At 52.3% G+C, this 20,542-nt stretch overlaps 8 protein-coding genes across 8 annotated transcripts; 6 read left to right on the forward strand and 2 right to left on the reverse strand.

Moving 5' to 3' along the window:
• Nucleotides 1-114: 114 nt before the first annotated feature.
• Nucleotides 115-1,578, forward strand: N7539_000355 (TATA-binding protein-associated factor TAF6; the record flags this gene model as incomplete). Its single annotated transcript, XM_056929959.1, has 3 exons — nucleotides 115-484; nucleotides 559-977; nucleotides 1,033-1,578. The coding sequence occupies 3 exons, from the start codon at nucleotides 115-117 to the stop codon at nucleotides 1,576-1,578; spliced, it is 1,335 nt and encodes a 444-aa protein (XP_056794252.1).
• Nucleotides 1,579-4,286: 2,708 nt separating this feature from the next.
• N7539_000356 (adenosylmethionine decarboxylase SPE2) lies at nucleotides 4,287-5,847 on the forward strand (the record flags this gene model as incomplete). The annotated part of the gene is made up of 2 exons (XM_056929960.1): nucleotides 4,287-4,407; nucleotides 4,478-5,847. The coding sequence occupies 2 exons, from the start codon at nucleotides 4,287-4,289 to the stop codon at nucleotides 5,845-5,847; spliced, it is 1,491 nt and encodes a 496-aa protein (XP_056794253.1).
• A 915-nt stretch (nucleotides 5,848-6,762) lies between these two features.
• On the forward strand, nucleotides 6,763-8,131 carry N7539_000357 (transcription initiation factor TFIID subunit 11 family protein; the record flags this gene model as incomplete). Its single annotated transcript, XM_056929961.1, has 2 exons — nucleotides 6,763-7,274; nucleotides 7,366-8,131. 2 exons carry the CDS (start codon nucleotides 6,763-6,765, stop codon nucleotides 8,129-8,131), a joined length of 1,278 nt encoding a protein of 425 aa, XP_056794254.1.
• Nucleotides 8,132-8,580: 449 nt separating this feature from the next.
• N7539_000358 (membrane insertase OXA1) lies at nucleotides 8,581-10,250 on the reverse strand (the record flags this gene model as incomplete). The annotated part of the gene is made up of 3 exons (XM_056929962.1): nucleotides 8,581-9,264; nucleotides 9,352-10,086; nucleotides 10,161-10,250. 3 exons carry the CDS (start codon nucleotides 10,248-10,250, stop codon nucleotides 8,581-8,583), a joined length of 1,509 nt encoding a protein of 502 aa, XP_056794255.1.
• Nucleotides 10,251-10,908: 658 nt separating this feature from the next.
• N7539_000359 (TOM13-domain-containing protein) lies at nucleotides 10,909-11,365 on the reverse strand (the record flags this gene model as incomplete). Its single annotated transcript, XM_056929963.1, has 2 exons — nucleotides 10,909-11,031; nucleotides 11,099-11,365. The coding sequence occupies 2 exons, from the start codon at nucleotides 11,363-11,365 to the stop codon at nucleotides 10,909-10,911; spliced, it is 390 nt and encodes a 129-aa protein (XP_056794256.1).
• Nucleotides 11,366-12,268: 903 nt separating this feature from the next.
• On the forward strand, nucleotides 12,269-13,601 carry N7539_000360 (protein phosphatase regulator SHP1; the record flags this gene model as incomplete). Its single annotated transcript, XM_056929964.1, has 3 exons — nucleotides 12,269-12,343; nucleotides 12,408-12,799; nucleotides 12,866-13,601. The coding sequence occupies 3 exons, from the start codon at nucleotides 12,269-12,271 to the stop codon at nucleotides 13,599-13,601; spliced, it is 1,203 nt and encodes a 400-aa protein (XP_056794257.1).
• Nucleotides 13,602-14,604: 1,003 nt separating this feature from the next.
• Nucleotides 14,605-15,805, forward strand: N7539_000361 (uncharacterized protein; the record flags this gene model as incomplete). The annotated part of the gene is made up of 3 exons (XM_056929965.1): nucleotides 14,605-14,644; nucleotides 14,780-15,119; nucleotides 15,208-15,805. 3 exons carry the CDS (start codon nucleotides 14,605-14,607, stop codon nucleotides 15,803-15,805), a joined length of 978 nt encoding a protein of 325 aa, XP_056794258.1.
• Nucleotides 15,806-17,425: 1,620 nt separating this feature from the next.
• Nucleotides 17,426-19,713, forward strand: N7539_000362 (glycoside hydrolase family 18 protein; the record flags this gene model as incomplete). Its single annotated transcript, XM_056929966.1, has 6 exons — nucleotides 17,426-17,534; nucleotides 17,603-17,665; nucleotides 17,724-17,737; nucleotides 17,797-17,924; nucleotides 17,974-18,866; nucleotides 18,926-19,713. The coding sequence occupies 6 exons, from the start codon at nucleotides 17,426-17,428 to the stop codon at nucleotides 19,711-19,713; spliced, it is 1,995 nt and encodes a 664-aa protein (XP_056794259.1).
• Between the last annotated feature and the right edge of the window lie 829 nt (nucleotides 19,714-20,542).

A 20,542-nucleotide genomic window follows, 5' to 3' on the forward strand; every position in this document is an offset into this window, starting at 1 on the left:
GACCCTCTCTGTTCTCACCTCCAATCGTCGACCTTCGCGCACCCGTCCCTCTTCTCAGATTAGATTCCTCTCCACCGCTGATCGCGACTTCACCTCACATCCCACCATTCCACGATGTCCGTCTGGAATCCTGACAACATTCGCGATGTTGCAGAGTCGGTCGGTATCACGAATCTCAATCACGACGTGACAGAGAATTTGGCGCGTGATGTCGAATACCGGGTTGCGCAAGTGCTTGAGGAAGCACTCAAGTGCATGCGCCACGGCAAGCGCACTCTCCTGACGACCTCGGATATTTCCAACGCTCTGAGGAACTTGGACGTGGAGCCGCTCTATGGTTACGAGTCTCTCCGCCCTCTGCGATTTGGAGAGGCTTCGCTTGGTCCCGGCCAACCGCTTTTCTACGTGGAAGATGAGGAAGTGGACTTTGAGAAACTGATCAATGCGCCTTTGCCCAAAGTTCCCCGTGAAGTCACTTTTACCGGTATGCTCTTACCGGATCATCACGCAGTCTTTCTCAAAGTAAGATTCTAACCAGTCTTGTTCTTGGCTATCTAGGGCACTGGCTCGCCGTCGAAGGCGTTCAGCCTTCCATTCCTCAGAACCCGACCGCCGCCGAGTCGCGCAACCTTGAGCTGGTCTCCAAGGGACCCAACGCCAATTCTACCTTGGCAGCCATGAGTGGTAGCGGCGATGTTTCGGTGAAGCCCACGGTCAAGCATGTGCTTTCAAAGGAGCTGCAGCTCTACTTTGAAAAGGTCTGCAGCGCGTTCTTGGACGAGACGAGCGAGGAGTACCGGACTTCGGCCTATGCCAGTCTACGAGACGACCCAGGCCTTCATCAGTTGGTGCCATACTTTGTGCAATTCATCGCGGAGAAGGTCACGCACACCCTGAAAGACATTTTTGTTCTTACACAGGTGATGCACATGGCCGAGGCTCTCGTGCAAAACACTTCTCTCTACGTCGATCCCTACGTGAGTATTCCCGCGCGTGGAACTTGTGTCCTGTCCACTGATGTGTTTGTTTCAGATTGCCTCTCTCGTCCCCTCGATTCTCACCTGTCTCGTCGGCCGATCGTTGGGTGGTGCCAATGATCTTTCCGAGCAGTTTGCTCTTCGGGATCTGGCAGCCTCGCTGCTCGGGTTGATTGCGAAGAAATACTCCCACTCTTCACACATGCTCAAGCCTCGCCTAGTGCGTTCCTGCTTGAAGAGCTTCCTCGATCCTTCCAAGCCGTTTGGGGCACATTATGGTGCCGTGATTGGATTACAGGCTGTGGGTGGGGCTGAAGTGATCCGCGTGCTGGTCATCCCTAACCTGAAGGATTACTCCAAACTTCTAGGGGATGGCCTCGACGACAGCGCACGTCGTCCGGCCGCCGAGCGCGTGTTGAGCGTGCTCCTCGGGGTTCTGGCTTCTCTGCGTGACGCTCAGCCTGCCCTGTCCAACGGTCACGCTGAGACCATCTCCGACGACATGCGAGGCATGCTCACAGAGAAGATTGGCGGTCTGTTGGCCTCGAAGATTGCCGACGCCAATGAAGTTCAACTGGCCCACATGCTTTTGCAATCGTAGCAGTTTGGGTTGGTTGTGGGTTGAGGGGCCATTCCGACTTTGATGCGCTGGGTTTTTTCCTTCTCTGCGTCTTTGGGATCGTTCTTTTTTTTTTCCTTTTCTTTCCCATACTGCATCGGCATGGCATTGCGATGATCGTTTTGGATTGCCATGGCGTTACGAGCGGGGCGTTCTTGGGGGATGGAGGAAATGGGATGATATTGATTCAGGTTTACCACGTGATGCTATTGAGATCTGACGTACTTCGGAGCATGACACTGCATAGGAATAAATGCGTACTCAGTTCTTACTCTGACGAAGATCGCTGCCTGCTGTAGATCTGATGTAGACTGACCTATAAGTAGTTCTCTGCCTACCTGCCCAGTGCCTGATGCCGAATAGAAATCGACTCACTGAGTAGTGAGGATTCACTATTCACTATTCAATAATCACTGTATTGATATTCAGTATGGAACTAGAGCCCTTCGGCCTGGAGCGATCGAGTTCCAGCCCGGTCATGTGACCTACCCGCATAAGGTTTCCTGGAGTTCCCCCGCGGTTGGATCGATTCGAGTTCTTCTGTGACGTGCAGGGAACAACTCGGCCCTGGATGGGCAACTACTCGTGTGTACCTTTGACAGTATGTACTGCAATGTGACGACACGAGTACCTCCAAGTTCCCGACCACCACCAACACCCCGAAGAACATGCACTGATGCAGTGCACCGCTGCCGCATACGTAAGGTCAGGTACAGGTTCCCTTCGTTATGGACTTTTTCAAGGTCGTCGTAGAGCACCGCCGTCGAAGCGTCGGTGCCCGACCGGGGCTGATCCCGCACTACCGAGTACCGAGCAGGTACACTGACCTGATTGACCTGGGCGTACTGGCCCCGGATCAGGCATCTTGGGCCGTCCGCTCGCGTGCGCCAAGATTCTCGATGCGCTTGTTCTTTCACGCTTTTCTTTTCTTTTGCTCCGCCTCCAAGATGACTCGAGTATCGGGTTCGAGAGTAGTGCAGATTGGATTGCATCGTTGGCCTCGCCCATGATGAACTCCGGTGGCTGTAATGTCAATGGGAGTTTTGTAGTTCTGTACTACGATGTACTGTTAATGAACTGTTCCTTGCCGAATCGACTTCACCGAGGTTGTGTAGAGCCTGGAAATGGTGATGTTACCCCAAAAAACAAGGGAGAACAAGACGATGAGGAAATTGGAAGTGGTGAATCCAGTTGTTCACAGTTCCCTACTACTGTGCTGCTAGTATTGGCCCTACTACTAGGTAATAGGTAGTAGGGAGTCTACTTCAGGTCGTACCGCTAATAACCTTACTCTACTTCCATAGCGACTACAGTAGTACTGCACTGCTGCAGTGGTACCTCCATCCAGACCGTAACCCCCGTTCTCCGTACTGCGTACTCCGTAGCGCATGCCCTGCCCAAGTCGTCTTCCCTGATGTCAGAGATTTTGATCCGCCTGCGCCCCACCAGCTCTCGGGCCCACAGACAAAATCGCTCACCTCAAGTGTCCGCCCGTTACGGCAAATCTTTTTCCTGCCCACCCATCGTTTCTCTCCTCTGCTCCGCGCGAGGCCTTGTTCACTGCCCACCAGCTGTCAAGAGAAATTCAACCGCGCTGTTTCTCGCTTTTCCAAACACGCTTTCCTCTCTGTCTCATCGCCCACAGGGCAGTCAATTGCAACTCCCGAGGCGCAGTTGGACTCTCCCTCCCCTCCAAAGCCGATTCCGTCAGTGCCAAACCGAAACCTCGTTTTTTTCTTTCTGCCTTTTGACTACCCCTCCTCTCATGTTCACGACTGTGGCCTCGCGCGACATCGTGCTCTGTTAAAGAAGCCGAACTATCTTTCCCGCCTTTAATGAGCCCGAAGGATCTTCTGCGATTTCTCTCCAAGCCTGCAAAGTATGTGTGGCTGCGGTTCTGTTGTTTTGGCTTCGTTTCCCTTCCTCTTCGGTACCCCTCACAGAGGAGAGGGCAGTAAGATCCACGCAGACATTGGACTCACCTCGATTCTTCTCTTTTGTTTTTCTTTTTTTTTTTTTTTTTTTTTGCTGTTCTATCCTTCCTTCCTTCCTCTCTCTCCTCACTTTACCCATCAGTGTGACTGTTCTTCGCGCTGGCGCATCACAATCGCAGAGTGAACTAGCTCGGTTGCTCACTTCCGTCTATTCTTCGCATCCTCATGGACTCCACCTTTGCGCGAACTCAGATACAACTTCATACTAACCTGTCCTCTACTTCCAGGCCCCGATAGCACGACTCACGTCGTCGCCCAGCTCCGCCGCCTCTTCAAACCTCATTCTTCCTAAAGCAGATACTCTCGTCTGCTAGACCCGATACTTTCATCGGTATCGGTATCTTCCAGCACGAGGGTACCGGACTGACAGTCACAATTCTCTGTAACATTTCGCTCCTCTCGTTCGCCTTTCGACCACCCTAGCGACCCCCCCTCTCCCAGGTCTACTAGCCTATCTATTCGCCTGGCCTGCCAGCCAGCTTTCTCAATCCCCTCAGGGCCTTCTCTTCTCAGACGGGCATCGCCCCCTTGTTCGTCTGGGTAAGTAGACAGTGCTTCTAAAGCCCTTCTGTCTCTTTGTCAACCAACTCCCAGGGCGGTCCGACGTCTACTTTTTTTCTACTACACTGTGACCATCTTCGACCCCCGTTCTCTGATCAAGTTTGTCATCAGCTCCGGCTGCATCAATTCACGGATATGGTTTACGTCGGTATTCCGAAGAACTACACGCAGTCCCCGTCGTCTTTTGCGGGGACTCCGTCTTTGACCATCAACTATGAGGCTACCCAAGACCTCGACTCTAGCAATGCCTTTGAAGGTAAGATGACAGCTCCCTCTTGTGTTCATGTGGCTCGGGCATACCTCTGACAATTATCTTCTTTCTCCAGGTCCGGAGAAATTACTCGAGGTCTGGTTTGCCCCCTCTGCCAGCGAGCTTGGCGCTGCCGGTCCGGAAGGCCTGAAGAAGGTGCCCGGCGAGATCTGGAAGGACATGCTGGACCTGGTCAACTGCCAAGTTCTGTCGGTCGTCTCCTCTGAGGATGTGGACGCCTACCTCCTGTCCGAGTCCAGCATGTTCGTCTGGCCCCACAAGCTGATTCTCAAGACTTGTGGCACCACCACCCTCCTGTCGGGCCTTCCTCGCATCTTGGAGATCGCCGCTCTTTTCGCAGGCTTTCCCCGTGCGACGGCCCCGCCATCGCGCGGCATCTCTGTTGCGGCGGCGCCATACCGCGTCTTTTATAGCCGGAAGAATTACTTGTTCCCGGACCGCCAACGGGGGCCTCACCGCAGCTGGCGCGATGAGGTTCGCAACATGGACAAATTGTTCCAGAACGGTAGTGCCTACATGATTGGCAAGATGAACGGCGAGCATTGGTATCTCTATCTGACGGAGCCTCACACCATGCTCACTCCTCCCGCCACCCCGAAGGAGGAAGAAGATGGTACCTTCGCCGAAACGGAGACAAAGGTCCTCAGTTTCCCCCGCCCTGCGTCGATTTCCGACTGTGACGAACACGATGAGACTCTCGAGGTTCTCATGACCGACTTGGACGAGGAGAACGCCAAGCAGTTCTACCTGGAACACGCCACGGCCACGGCCCAAAAGCGTCACCGCAAGTCCAACGTCGACGATGAGCACCTCGACGTGTTCGACAATGGTTCCGACCCCGAGGACCTCGACGCGGATGCTCTGCCCGCCGAGCTGACCACCGAGGGTCACGCCTTGGGCACTGTGGTGTCGGACGCATGTGGCCTGTCGGACGTCTATCCGAAGAGCAAGTTCCCCGATGCCCGCATCGATGCGTACCTGTTCACTCCATGCGGATTCTCGGCTAACGGTGTGGTGCCTGCCCCGGACGGCAACGCCCCTACTCACTACTTCACCGTCCATGTCACTCCGGAGCCGCAGTGCTCGTATGCGTCCTTTGAGACCAATGTGCCACACTCGCAGAACGGCAAGACCACAGCCGACATCATTCAGCAGGTTGTTGAAATCTTCAAGCCCGGTCGCTTCAGTATCACTCTGTTCGAGACCAAGCCTTCGGTCGAAGACCTCGCTAACGATGCGACTGGCTTCAACGAGGCTCATGCGCAGCGCCAGGCCATGCGACGCAATCCGAAGATGGAGCAAATCGAGGGCTACCGTCGTGTTGACCGTATTGTTCACGATCTCAACGGATATGATCTGGTCTTCCGCTACTATGAGCGGGATGACTGGAAGGGAGGCGCGCCTCGTCTCGGAGAGAAATTTTGAAAATGGTAGCCATTTACATCCAGCCACGAGGCTTGTTTGCATGCGAATCATTTTGCTAATTTCCTCGCTGCTTCCTGTCATTTGGAGCCTGTTCTGGCCCTTTGACCACCTTCGAGTCTTATTTCTTGAAGTCTCTCTTGCACAGTCTTGTTCTGAAGTTTTGATGTCGTCCATCTGCACTTGTGCGAAATGTCATTTATGCTGTCATTACAAATTTGCGCATCATTGCATGTCCCTGCTCCGAGCGTCCTTTCATTCCAGTCGCTCAGCTGAAGCTGACTATTAATTGTGTTTTTTCTTATGAAAATCATTGTGAATAAACAATTATTATTTTGATTACCATTCTCAGATTTCTCTAGTTCCACATTACCCGTAAACCGACACGTAGAGGATAAATTGATCTGTGCAAGTCTGGCAACTCATGACACGGACTATGTTTTGCCGGGTCATAATCTATCAACTTAAGCCATCTTCGTTCAGTTAAGCTTCTTATCTTGATAGCGTCTCCGGCTGAGCGTTCAGTTGCCATTTGGGGAAAGCGGTCTGTGTCCAAGGCGCAGTGGACGGGCGCCGGACATTTGAGGGTTGATCGCGTCTTCAACAAGTTCAGCGCACACACATCTAATCACGACTGGATTTTTCTCATAGGCAGGCCCTGTGGAAGGCATCGATCGACATCACTTGCGGATCTCAAACCTGGATTAATCTCAATTCTCCCAACTGTTCAACGCCCGACACCACCACTTTTCGCAACTGGGACGAATTATCCGCAGCTTGCGCAAGTCGCATTCCCGAGCAGTTGCTCAAACGAATTATTCGCAATCGCTCGCCTTACCAGCTCTTCTCACCCTTCAATCCTTGACTTGTTTCCCTCTCACGTCTACGTCAAATTCGGCATAGCATTGGAACGCAGCGATGTCGTCGCCACCTCCATACCCAAACACATCCAACCCGCTCAAACGACCATCCCTCTCATCCTCCGCCTCACAGCCCGTGGGCAAAAAAGCCCGCATGCACCCTCTCCGGCAGACCTCCTTCCCAAATGGTCTGGACGGTGTCGATCGTAGCTTCGGCCCAACAAGCGATGCAGGCAGCGTGACAGGGAGTTTCACAGGGAGCATCGGTGGTGCCAGTGCCGACGGCGTCTTCGCCGGTGCTGCTCGTGGAAAGAAGCGCGGTCGAAAAAGCAAAGCTGAAAAGGAGCGCGAAAGGGAACGAGAGGATGCGATGAGTGCGCGCGCTGGTGATGGTCGGCTTGGGTCGGTGGATGCTGAGGGATCTGTTCGGGGGGGGATGGGGCCCGGAGGAGCCGGAGGTGCTGGTGGAGGCGCTGATGATGTCGAGGATGATGAGGATGATGATGAGGGGGAGCTGTTAGGAAGGGAAGAAGGGACCACGGATACAGAGGCCGAGAAGAAGAATCTGGCGTATGTTGGCACTCTCCTGACGTCTGACGATGTTTTTCTTTTGCCGAGGCATGCCCTTGACTGACCTTTGTTTCATTTTTTTTTAATACAGCATTCTTGTCGACGCCTTCAATCCCCAGCAATCCGAGCGATATGATCTTTTCAAACGAGCCAAGCTTCGAAAAGAGTCTCTCCGTCGAATTGTCAATCATGCGCTATCCCAATCCGTCCCGGCCAGTGTGGTCACTACAGTGAACGGCTTTACCAAGGTCTTTGCCGGAGAAATGATTGAAAAGGCACGAACTGTCCAGGCAGAATGGGCAGACGCTTTCGATGCATCCGCCAGGGCTGCCTTTGACGCTGAAGAAGCCGCCGCCGAGAGAGCAGCTCAAGCTAGAGCCGACGCAGCCGCCGCAGCTGCACGAGCCAAAGCAGCATCGCAGACACCATCAGGCACACCCGCACCAGCGGCAAATCCAGGCTCCGTGGTGAATGACATCAAAAAGGAGCCATCCGACAACGACCACAACCGATTATCCTCTGCCCCCATGAACCACAACAAGCCAACTCCCTCTCCCGGGCCTCTTTCTACTACCACCTCATCACATGTGTCCCCCTCCCCATCCATCGCCAAGCCGCCTCCCATTTCCGCCCCAAGCCCGGCCCCCCCTCGTCCTAAACGAGAGTTCCGTCCACCTCCCAACCCTCATCGTGGACAGCTCCTCCCGTCACATTTGCGAGAGGCGCTCCGCCGATACAAGCGAGACGGTGAAGGGGGAGGTGTCGGTTTCTCGGGGTTGAGTATGGATAATCTCGGTGTGAAGGGTTCTGTCACATGGAGTTCTGGAAGTGTAGGAGGCCGGCGCATTTTTCGATAGTCAACATTTCGAGGGTCCTGTCATGATTGAGCGACTTGGGTTTGATTTTATTTGAACAAACTCTTTCCATTGCACCAAGAGTAGACATGAAAGCAATGGTCTTACCAGTGCATTTCTTAGTTGAGGTGCAAATTACTCGTTTCATACGTTAAGCGTATGCAGTTTCAGCAAAAGTTCAGCTGAAACATACCATATTCAACATCAATTATCTTAATTCTTCCTGGCCTATTCAAGTAGATTGGAAATACGGGCGATTTCTCCTGTCTACATTGTTTTCACAAAGGTAATCACCAGACCATAGCAACGGATGAAATTGAGATCTTATTCAGTAGTACATGACAAACATAATGCCATAAATCCAGGCGCCGTAGTTGTACAGTTTATACACATAATTTGAGAAAGGGAGATGAAGGAGGGTTAATGCAGAAGAGAAGAAGGGAAAGAATCATTCACTTTCTTCGTGACGGGGTCTTCCGCCCAGTGGACTGGAAGTTCTTCGACATGTTCTGGGCCTTCTCTCGCTCCGCAGCCAAAGCACGCATATGAGCAGCCCGACGAGCATGATTACGTTCCTCGCGCAAAGCCGCCTCCCGAGCCTGTGCCTCTTGTTCGTATCTCTCGGCCGCGCGCTGAGCCTCCGCGCTCAGACGAGGCTTGGCGGCGACGGACCCATCCGCGTTCTTGGTCGTGTTGCCCTTGACCTCGCCCCACTTTTCGCTCACTTCCTGACGGGCCTTGTTGCTCCAGTTGGAGATGTTCTTTTGGACACGGTCGATGGTGCTGACGCTGGCGTCCGAGGCCGGGGCCGAGGCCGAGGCCTCGACTCCTTGTTGCCTGAACTTTTCCGGGTTCTTTTGGAGCTCGGCGAGACGAGCTTGGAGCTGCTCGAGATTGGTCAGGTTTTGAGCCGGTGTGGCTCGCTTGGGGATCGCCATGCCCATGGCGTTGCGGAAGGCGTTGTTGTTGATGATGAAGGCTTGCGCCAGGCCAAGCAGACCGGTGGACAGGAAATAGAGCTGCAAAGCACCGGGCTGGAAGGCCATGAAGGCGAATGAAACACTGGGGAGACCGATCAAGAGTGCTTTGCCGGCAGAGGTCTGGAGAATATCCATGGTACCAGTCTCACCACCTCTCTATAATCGGGGGGTTCGTTCACGCGCGGTCAGTATGTCTATTAAAGGTCCTGAATTCGACTTGCGAGATGCACTTTGTCAACATACCTTGAGCGTGAAATATAAACAGCTGGCATTGATCACCGGGATCAGATAGTACGGATCAGCCACAGTCAGGTCGTTCAACCACAATGCCGATTCACTCAGCAGCCCCGGTACGGGCAGAGCCGTCATACCACGGACAACACGGAAGATACCATAGCCCAGGGGAATTTGAAGCATGGGGATGAATGCTTTCATAGGCTTGATACCATGTGCGTTCTGGATCTCCTTGAGCTCCGCTTGCTTGATCTGCATCTGATGCGTCTGTCCATCCATTCGGGCTTTCATCATCTCGTGACGGATAGGATCGATGATAGCGCGGGCATTGTGGGTACGAGCGCCGGTATCTGAGGCAGCCATCGTTGGCTTGAACAGCGCGAGACGCACAAGAACGGCAGCACTGACGATACTAGCCCACCAGGGAAGCCCTGTGTAGACATGGATGTGTTCAATGACATATTGCAGCATTGAGGATGGACCCCAGCCGTAGTCCAGCCCCAATTCCTTCAAGTAGCCGATCTTCTCCGAAAGCTGGGAAATGTCGAAGCCCACGTCGGATGGGTCAATCGGGGTTGTTGACTCGGCCACGGGGGCAGGACTCGGGGTAGGTGTTGTGGAATTGAACCGAACGGCAGCAGGACCGGCAGCAAGAGCAGTGTAACGCCATGAGGAGTTTACAGATGATGTCAAATTCAATTGACCACGGTGACCGGGAAAGCGCTTCGGCCGTAAAGTCGAGATCTAGTTGAGGAGACGCGATTAGTTGCTGATGATACCCTATCCCGAACAAAAGGGCCCTTTTTTGGATCACGAACGGATCGGATGGATCGAGGCTGAGTAGCAAGCCTTTGTCGCATCATAGCGGCGGCTTTGCTAGGCCCGCCCAGGCCTGTAGCTCCCATCATTGTGCTGGTGACAGGTTCAAAATTGCGAGGATAAATATGTTGATTCGCAAAGGGCCGGGCCATGGTCACCATGCCGCATCCTGTTGCGGAGACTTTTTTCTGCCGGGCGGAGGCCAACCCCAGTAAACATCCAGGGCCGAGAGCCCGAGTCATTGACGGCTAGGGTTGAATAGCGGTGATAGTACTCACTGGAACTCTATCAGCACGAAAAGAAGAAGTGAGTACATTTGTTGATGCAGCATAGTATTCTAAGTTGTCATGAGACATGGCTTTTATGAATCTGGCACACTTGGTCGGGGATCTCCCGAGTCCATGATCTGGATCTAAATCCGATTTGTGTATCGCGAGATTGAAACATCTTCCTTACGGTCTGATCATGTACGTACTTTGCGCTCCAGGTCTCGGGCTCAGCACTGTTCAATGAAATGGAAATATTGAAAATTCGCCAGACGCCAGCTGAGCAGTCTATTTACATGCACATATATGCCAAATGATAATTCGCCATCGGGTATTTTCCCCCAGGATGAACATGTGCCGATTCGGTTATTTGTTTTGTGCCTGGTTGGTGATGTGCAGATCTCGAAGGTCAAACCGGAGGATGACTCTGCAAAGAGACACACATATAGGGTACTGTCTGTTGAGGATATCGGTCGCTCATTTATTCGAGAGAAGTGGTATCGTTCAGGCCCGTGGCAGACGTGTACCGCCTGCGCTCTGAAGGAAGTTCCCGAACTTCCACCCCAGGGCCTACAGCATGTGCTCTGCGGTACGCTGGGAAAATCTAAAGGAAGGACAACGTTTTTGAGTACAGAGCTCTCAAGCGGGACATGGCAATCTTAGGCACTCACCTTAGTGTTGGACCATCCAAGTCGGAAGGCCGCTTCATGAGCGAAGAGCTCGCCGAAGCCCAGCATGAGGCCGTTCACGAACGGGAGGAACAGATTGATCGCCGCGCCACGAAGAAGACCCCAAACGGAGGGCGGCTTGTAGAGAATCATTGGAGATCCTGATGTGGAAGGAGGCGACGATGGGGACTCGTAGTTTTCCGAGTCGGAAGGGACCGTCATGGCCGAGTCGTATAGCTCGACCCGCGAGCCGGTGGTATCGGAGGACATGGTAGACAAATTGCGATAAACGTGAAGATTCACCAGCTTTTTCACTCTCAAGAAGAATAGTGAGCGGTCGGGCTCTTGGTCGTCCGTGAATGCAAGTCAAGCTGTAGATTGAAGATTCACGGTATTCCACGACTTGCTCCTCGATTATGATGCATGGAGATCGCGGGCAGCTGACTGGATGTGGGACACCTCAGGCCTGAGGCCAGCGGCCCAGATGAAGATTATGTCAGCAGAAGAGCACTACCCTGCATACGCGCCCACCGCCCGCTGGAGCTGGCCCAAGCTTCCATCACAAGAAGTTGGATAGATTATTGATTATACGTTGTAGACAGATCCAGACACTGCTTAATCTTCAAAGAAGACGTATACTATACAATATATTTTTAGACCGTACCTAGAAAAGCCAGAAATATACCAAGATCAAATCGGAAAGTGCGCGCGAGTTTTCCCAGATTCAATTACAACAACAGAATGCTTCGATACTTCAATTCCCCGCAGCGCATAAGTATTACTCGCAAAACGGACAACAGGCACAAAGTATAGAGATACACCAATTCTACCCAGATACCTTAAAAAACAGAGCGCTATGGCATTCAAGCCCTTCACTTCTACTTACATTCAACTGTACATTCATTGCGTTTTCAGCCTTCAGGCATCCACAAGGGAGATCGGAAGATCCTCCGCTCCGGTGGACCAATTGCGAGTGACGTACCCGGTACTTGCCTAGCAGTGCTACCACAGCTCGATTTGATTATTGACAACCATCTCATTCACCAACATCGTTTCCCATTCCACCCCTGCTATCACAAGCCATACGAGCTTTCTGCGTCGCATCATCTGGAACGCATACCACTCCGTTTCCATCGCTCTTTTACCCTGGCCCGTCCATTCGATACCCCAAATATGGACTACAACCCCGCAGAGCACGATGAGGTCGTGTCTCAGTTCTGCAACATGACAGGCACAAAACCCCCAGAGGTGAGATTTACTTCGATCATTGACTAATGCGCCAGCATACTGAATTCAATATCTTTTGTGATAGGCCATAGATTATCTCTCTGCGAACGCATGGGATGTTGAAGCCGCAGTAACTGAATACTTCGCAGACCAGGACGAAGCTTTACAGGAAACGAGCACAGTTGGAGGGCAGAAATTAGACACAGAGCAGACTTCTTCTGGCAGTGGTCGGACTCTGAGTGGAGAGCCCGTCTCAGCTTCGTCGTCCGCAGCTCCTCAAGCCTCTTCGTCTAGTCGACGCAGTGCCCCGAAGAAGAAATTCGCTACACTTGGCGACTTTGCGACAGCAAGTGGCGGTGACTCTTCTTCGGAAGATGGCTCGGAAGACCAGGACTTCTTCGCAGGTGGTGAGAAGTCAGGCCTGGCGGTGCAGAACCCTGACGATTTGAAGCGAAAGATCTTGGAAAAGGCACGCAGGTAAGGACTCGCGATCAGGGTAATTGCCCGAGTGGAGACGGAAGTGCTAACCCTTTTTGATAATAGAGCGCAACCTCCCTCCTCAGATGAGCCTCAGTCTCGACCTTCTTACTTCACTGGAACCGCCCGAACTCTTGGTGGCGACGATGCTCCGAGCCGGGTGATTGAGGCCCCGTCCGAGCCTCAATCACAGCGCCCTCAGCGCGTTCACCGCACTCTTCACTTTTGGGCCGATGGATTCTCCGTCGACGACGGAGAGCTCTATCGCACCGACGACCCCCGAAACGCCGAAATCTTGGAGGGTATCCGTCAGGGTCGCGCCCCTCTCACAATCATGAACGTGCAAGCTGGACAGGAAGTGGATGTCGAGCTGAAGCAACACGAAGAGAAATATGTGAAGCCCAAGCCCAAGTACAAGCCCTTCTCAGGCGTCGGTCAGCGCCTGGGGAGCCCCACGCCCGGTGTCCAGAGTACACAGCCACCCGCTGCAACATCGGCTGCCGCTACTCCTTCCCAAGCCTCGGCGTCAGAGGTCGTCAAGCCTCAAGTGGATGAATCGCAACCTACCGTCACCTTGCAGATTCGGTTGGGAGATGGTACTCGACTGAGCTCCCGCTTCAATACCACTGCCACCATCGGAGATGTTTACGAGTTTGTCGCCGCTGCCAGCGCTGACGCTCGTGGCCGTGGGTGGGTGTTGATGACTACTTTCCCGAGCAAGGAATTGAGCGATCGGAACGTCGCTCTTGCTGATCTGCCGGACTTTAAGCGAGGCGGCGTGGTAGTCCAGAAATGGACTTGAACACTTGACGCATATGTTCTGCGAAGACAGTCTCTGATGTGACGTGTGGCGTCGTGGAGAAAACAACATCCATACAGTTACATCCAAAGGATTAGCCATGGGTATGCAATTTACGAATTACTAGCTCTCCACGAAACGATTCCATAGACCATACTGTGTATCCATCCGTAACATGCGGGCGCCCGAAATGACATCGCCTCCATGCACGATCTCCTGATTTCTGATCTTGTTTTTGTCCTTTTCGCCTTCTCTTCTACGAGAACCTTGAAGGAAATATAAGCCAGCAACGTTGCCGTACATTGAGGTAACTATGTAACTAGTACATAGACTGGAATTACCTAAGCGGTCTGTTTTTGACTACCAGTTTAGCGCTTTTCGAGTCTTACGCTGCGATCTAGGTCTATAACTCGGTTATTTTTTAAATTTTGAACAGCGAATTGTTCGGCCAAGTTCGAATTTTGCACGTCGATCTTCTGTTCCAAGGCTGAGAGGTCCTTTGGTTCATTCTATGTTGGTCTTGCAGGGTCGTGGTGGCACAACGCGAAGCTGGTTGATTCGATTTTATGTATACCAGGCGGTCCGTCGGCAATCCTTGAATCCAAAACTGATGCGCCTTATAAGTTTGTTGGAATAGACTAATGACACAACACCTCACCGATTATTCCAATGAAAATGGACAGCTTTCAGACGACTCAGACTGAATGGTAAATCTTAGCGAGGGGGGTTCCTGCTGAGAATTTCGTCTAACGGAGGAGAAAGCCTAGGTCCAGCACGGTCACACTACTAGTAAATAGTAGATTACCAACTGACGTTGTCATTAATATGTCGCCCGCTCGAGTCCCGCGAGAGATTCGGCACCGGCCCCGCGTATGCGGTGGTCCACACCCCGCGATTTCGGAGGACGTTACATCAATAAGTGTCACAACGATCATCTCGGAGGACCGAGTCGATTTGCCTCTCGTACCTCTGAATCTCTGTCATCCAGAGACACACAGCCGCAAACATGACCGCCAAACCTCGAATCCGCATCGGCTACGTGCCAGGTATGTTCTCCGTGTGCACTGCCCGAAACGAGGCGCATATGCTGTGGATGTGCATTGAAGCGCGGCGGAGAGAGAGAGAGAGACTTTTGAGAGAGAAGGATATATGCTGATTCGAATGATTGCCTTCGGCAATAGAACACTATTTGACGCCTCTACACTTGGCACTCCGCTCATCGGGTGCATCGGCCTTGTCGTGCGAAGTTACCTTGATTCCATTTCCTTCCGGCACGGGACATATGATCACCTCGCTGCGTAGCAATGAGATCGATCTCGCTATTGGCTTGACTGAGGGGTGGGTTGCAGGTCTTACCGGCAAGACTCAACCTCAGAACCCGGCTGAGGGAGGATACAAAGTCGTTGGTCACTGGGTAGACAATCCTTTACGCTGGGCGGTTGTGACCGGTCGCAACCGCGACAATATCAACGGTGTGCCAGACCTGAAGGATCAGCGAGTCGGTGTCAGCCGACTGGGAAGGTATGTGCATTTTGTCACCTTTTGCAAGCTGCAAACCATGGGCGGGTCGTGGTGAGCAAGGAAAAGCTGATTAATTCTGGCTGTCCAGCGGCTCTCATGTCATGTCTTTTGTTCTCGCTCAACAACAGGGCTGGAAACCCGACGGCTTGACCACCGTACCACTGGGTCCTTTTGGTGCTCTTCGAAATGGCGTGACAGGTCAGGATGAAGCCAAATTCGACCAAGAGGCCAACCCCACCGCCGAGTTCTTCATGTGGGAGCATTTCACGACCAAGCCATTCTTCCACCCAAATTCCGAGAAGCCGAACCCCCCGTTGAAGAAGATTGGAGAAATCTTCACGCCCTGGCCATCATGGATGATCGTCGCTTCTACCGCTGTGTTCCCCGACCCGCAGCAGGATTCGCGTTTACAGCAATTGTTTCAGATATTGGATAAAGGCATTCAAGAGTTTGAAGCGAACACTAGCCAAGTTGTGACGCTGCTTGGAACCGGGGAGCTTGGGTGTCATTACATCGAGGAAGATGCTAAGGAGTGGCTCAAGGATGTCAAGTTTACTAATGATACTCGCGGAGTCGATCACAAGGTCATTGAAGGCGTCGTGGATGTACTCAAAGTGGCGGGTGTTATTGATACTGCGATGAGCAACGACGAGGCTGTGCGGCGCGTGGTTGGTATCCCACGTTAAACATCTCAAGTCTGATTTTCTTATAGACACCGTCTCATACTCTGGATACAAGAACTCTTTCTACAACCTCAACGACCTATACTGTAGGACCGTAGACCATAGGTACTGCCAAGTTATACCCCTACATGTCGAGACCTCGCGCGAGGCCTAGGATGGCGATGATTAGAGGCCACCTCGGCATTAATCAGGTAAGAAGCATACTGCCCGAACTGCCTGCAAGAAGAATCTCCAATCAGCTGGAACTCGGCAGGTTTCGAGATGTAGTTACAGCATGGACCGCGTATACTTTTTACTTCGATGCCGTGCTAAACACCTATGCTACCATCTGTGGTACTGAATAGTAGGTACAGGCTTATCATTTGGGTGGTTCTCGTTGTCAGCAGATAGCTTATGCGAGGGTTTTCACAGTAGACTTTGCAAGGCTTCCTACAAGGACTTGTCTGCTGGAAATCATAGCCCCACGCCAGGGATCGTCTTATTGCAGGCCTCCGTTGACACGATAATTGTTTGGTGATTCAGGAGGGGAGAGGAGTGGCTACCTTTAGATAGTCTCAGGATTGCACATAATTGATGCCGAGATGGCCTCTAAGAACCGCCATAGGCTTAGAGAGTAAACGGCACTCAGAAGTATGTATGTGTTTACTGCACGCCGCGGAAGTGGTTCCGCGGCTTGCCGATTAGGTAGTTGATCTTCCATCGCTGGACAGTCCCTCTAAACTTGTTCGGCAGCCTTGAAAGCCCACCACCACATCAAGATGAGACTCTCTCTGCCTACCTAGCCACAATCTTCGACTGAAACGAATATTCTGTCGCTACTTGTTTGAAGAGCTCGTGTTTGCGCTGGACGTTTGAAGAGAAGGATGACATGGTCCGAGCTTGGAGTCTTCCGCCCTGGCTTCAACCAAGGGCCGTGTGGACGCGGACCACAACCTCTTCAATTCCTCGGAATGTCACCAGAGTACTCACGGAAAGCGAGAAGGCATCCGCCCAGAACCAGATGACTAGAGCAGGGAGGTTCTTAAGCCAACTGCTCTCTTACCTGCACACACCAAGAAAACGCTCAATGAGGGGAATCCCGAGTCTAGAGCGCATGCTGAGCGGCAGCTTTTTGACATGTAGGAACATTCCACGCCTGGCCCTTCCCCAAGTTCCCTGACAACCGTCCGGGAATGAAGGCGAGCTTGTTTACAACAAAGGCACTCCAATGAAACCCCTTAGCCCAGGATTCTTTCCATATCGGTTCAAAGGCTATTTGCTTGAACAGGGAACCTAATGGCTCTGAATGGGGGCACTTCGACCTGTCGTGGGGTCAATACATGTTTGTGGATCGAACCACGCGCGAAGCTGCCGATCACCCTTCAGACGGCGCAGAAGCTCGAGCCATTGTTTTGATTCATGGCATGTGGAGTGCATGCGAGTGCATCTCGTTGCAATGTTATTTAACAAGGCCAGCTCACTGAGGCCTTGAGCTCCCGAACATTGCGGTCGTGCGATTTGAGTCGGCTGCTGTTCGTCCATCGAAAAGCTTCAAGAGGTCGCCCATCGATTATCCTTTCCCGACGGGTAATTTGCTGAACTAGGATCAAGCATCTGCGAGTTTAATAAGCTCTGCCATTCAGAATGCATGGGCGCCGGAAGTATCTTTTCGGATCAGTTCTGCTGGCCAGTCTGAGATCCGTGGAAGCAAAGCTTGATTTGAACTCGGCCAAGAACATCGCTGTGTACTGGGGTATGATGATAGCAACTCATGATCACAGTGTGAAGAGCATCGATATTGACCAATTGTCATTCTTGCAGGACAAAATTCACTGCAAGGAAATGGTGGGCAGGTTCAACAACCTTTGGGTTACTACTGCGATAGTAAGTCTTTTAGAGCTCTGAATAAGTGACGTGTCTGTGCGCTGACAATGAAATCTAGATAAAGATATCGATGTAAGCCGTGAGCCAGGACTTTCGATACTGAGAGGGAGCAAATCTAACTGATTGAGCAGGTTATTCCACTTGCATTCGACATGATGATCAATGGGCCTGGAGGCGCTCCAGAGGTTGATTTCTCAGTCACCAGTCAGGATTGCGACGTCTTCCCAGGAACCCAATTGAAGAATTGTTCAAAAATTGGGTGAGTCAGGCAGAAGCGTGGACTGAAGAAGTAATCTAATATCTTGCAGAGATGATATCACGACCTGCCAGCAAAAGGGCAAGACCATCTTGTTGTCCATTGGTGGTGCAACATACAGTGAAGGTGGTTTCAAATCAGAAGCGGATGCAAAGGCTGGTGCCAAGTTGATGTGGGAAACGTTTGGCCCGACTCGAGCGGGATCCGACGCTCTTCGGCCATTCGGGAATGCCACTCTAGATGGGTTCGATTTTGATTTCGAGGCCACCGTCACGCATATGGCGACGTTTGCCACCGAGTTGCGCACTTTGATGGATCAGGATACCAGCAAGAAATACTTCTTGACGGCTGCTCCCCAGTGCCCCTACCCTGATCAGGCAGACAAGGATATCCTGAACGGCCCCGTCTCTATCGACGCCGTTTTTGTCCAATTCTACAACAACTTCTGCGGTGTCAACAACTTCAACGCCGACTCGACAAGCTCACAGTATAATTTTGAGACTTGGGATAACTGGGCTAAAACTGTTTCGCAAAACAAAAAGGTGAAGGTCCTGCTTGGAGTCCCCGCCGACACAACTGCCGCTAGCACCGGGTACGTTCCAGCCGCCAAACTTGCCGAGATTATCGAATATACAAAGAAATTCGAAAGCTTCGGCGGTGTTATGATGTGGGATATGACCCAAGGCTACGCGAATACTGGGTTTATTGAGAGTGCGCGCAAGGCGCTTGGTGGGCCTGATTCCGGTTCGTCGTCGTCCAGCGCGGCGTCGGCCGCGACGTCTGCTCCCTCGTCCACTACTCCTTCGTCCACTAACACCTCGGAGACATCGCAATCTTCCAATACACCCGCCTCGGCGTCCTCCTCTTCCTCATCCTCTGGGTCTGCCTCATCGTCCAATGGTCCTGAACCAACCAACACCACCACGAACCCCCCGCCACCACCTCGTCCACAACGACGAGCTCGAAATCAAAGACATCAGCAGCGACCACGACAAGCACCGCAGAGCCAGAAGCTGCTCCCATGAGCACAGCTGCACCCAACACAGCCGATGCGCCTGCGTCTCCGATGTCGACCTCGACGAGCTCCTCAGAGAAAGCGCCCACGAGTGCCGAAACAAAAGCCTCGCTTTCTGACCTGTCGTCGCCTGTTGCTACGAGCTCCAAAACAAAAGTCACGACTTCTGTCTCGTTTTTGCCTAACGCTACGAGCTCCGAGACAAAGGCCTCTATCTCCGACCTGCCATCGCCTGCCGTTGCAAGCTCGACCACGAAGTCATCGACTTTCACCCCGTCATTGTCTGGGGTCGCAAGTTCTGAGACAAAAGCCTCAATTTCTGAACCGTCTCCGCCTGTTGTTGCGAGCTCCGCAACAAAAAACTCGGCTTCTATTTCCTCTTCGCCTGTTGACACCAGTTCCGAAACTCAGACGTCGGTCTCCAAAGCGTCACCGACTGTCGTCGCGAGCGCTACAACAAAGGCCTCGACTCCCACCTCATCTTCGGCTACTTCCACGAGCTCCGAGACCAAGCCCACGAACGATACCTCTGAGTATAATAACGGTTCAAATGCTCCTGCTGATGGCTCCGATCCTGTTCCCTCTGACCAAGCCACTAACGGGACCGAGGAGGGTACTGGGAAAGCTTCTCCCAGCAAGGGTTCACTCAACCTTGTGGGCCAGGATCTCCTGGGCCTTCTGCAAGGATTGCGACAGGCAAATACCGTCACCTCGCGCCTCAAGAACAATCTCAGGAAGGCAAGTGTTCTTCGGCATGCTCGTCGCCATGCCTTCTAGGATGATCAAATTAAACTTCAACTTCTGCACGGCGACGCGAGGCCTTTCACACCAATGGGATTTGGGTCAGTCATGAGCTTCTGCAGGTTTTCGTCGTGATTATGAAGAATGCTTCTGCCCGCAGCGCTGTAATCGGCCTTTGAGAGGTCAAAATGTGTCATGTCCATTTGTTTTCGTGGCGTCGAGATCATTTAGAAGCTCACCTGATGGCTCTTGATGAAATCGCATGTTTGTAATACCCTTGTTAACCATAATATCTGTCGCAATTAGCTTTCATATTGCGGCTCCGAGTCTCGAAATCCACTGCTACTAAATATTTAAATTTCTCAATTATGTTTTTCCGTGATCCAGCTTTAGGCCAAGCGATCGCTGCTGAAGTATCTGCGATCCGCCTCAGTGCTCTAGGATAATGGCAAATTCTGACGTGCTTGAAGGATTCCGCAACTGGATCGCCGGCAACTGTAACTACAAACTTCAAGTGCCGTGCTTATCGGCTCGGGACGACCCACACGGTGGACGTGACTGGAGACGCTAATCGCCACGGAACAGGCGCCACGGGACGATCAGTGGACTCTTCCAAATTGAGCGCATCAACTTGAAAGAGTGACACAATCTCAATTCAAGAGGATCAACAACTCCTGCTATCCCCCGGTCAGCTCCGTTGTAAGAGTAAGAGATACTGACACGGAACGCGTATTCTTGCAATACGGCCCAGCCGGCACGTTGGACCCAGACATGCAAGCTTCTCTGATTGCTCACCAAAAACATCCAGTATGCTGTCGTCGCTAACAATCTGCCCCGTCGTATAAGGAAGCCTTGATATTACTCT

Source organism: Penicillium diatomitis, assembly GCF_028827545.1.
Source record: "Penicillium diatomitis strain IBT 30728 chromosome Unknown utg000001l_segment0_segment0, whole genome shotgun sequence".
Classification (NCBI taxonomy): domain Eukaryota; kingdom Fungi; phylum Ascomycota; class Eurotiomycetes; order Eurotiales; family Aspergillaceae; genus Penicillium; species Penicillium diatomitis.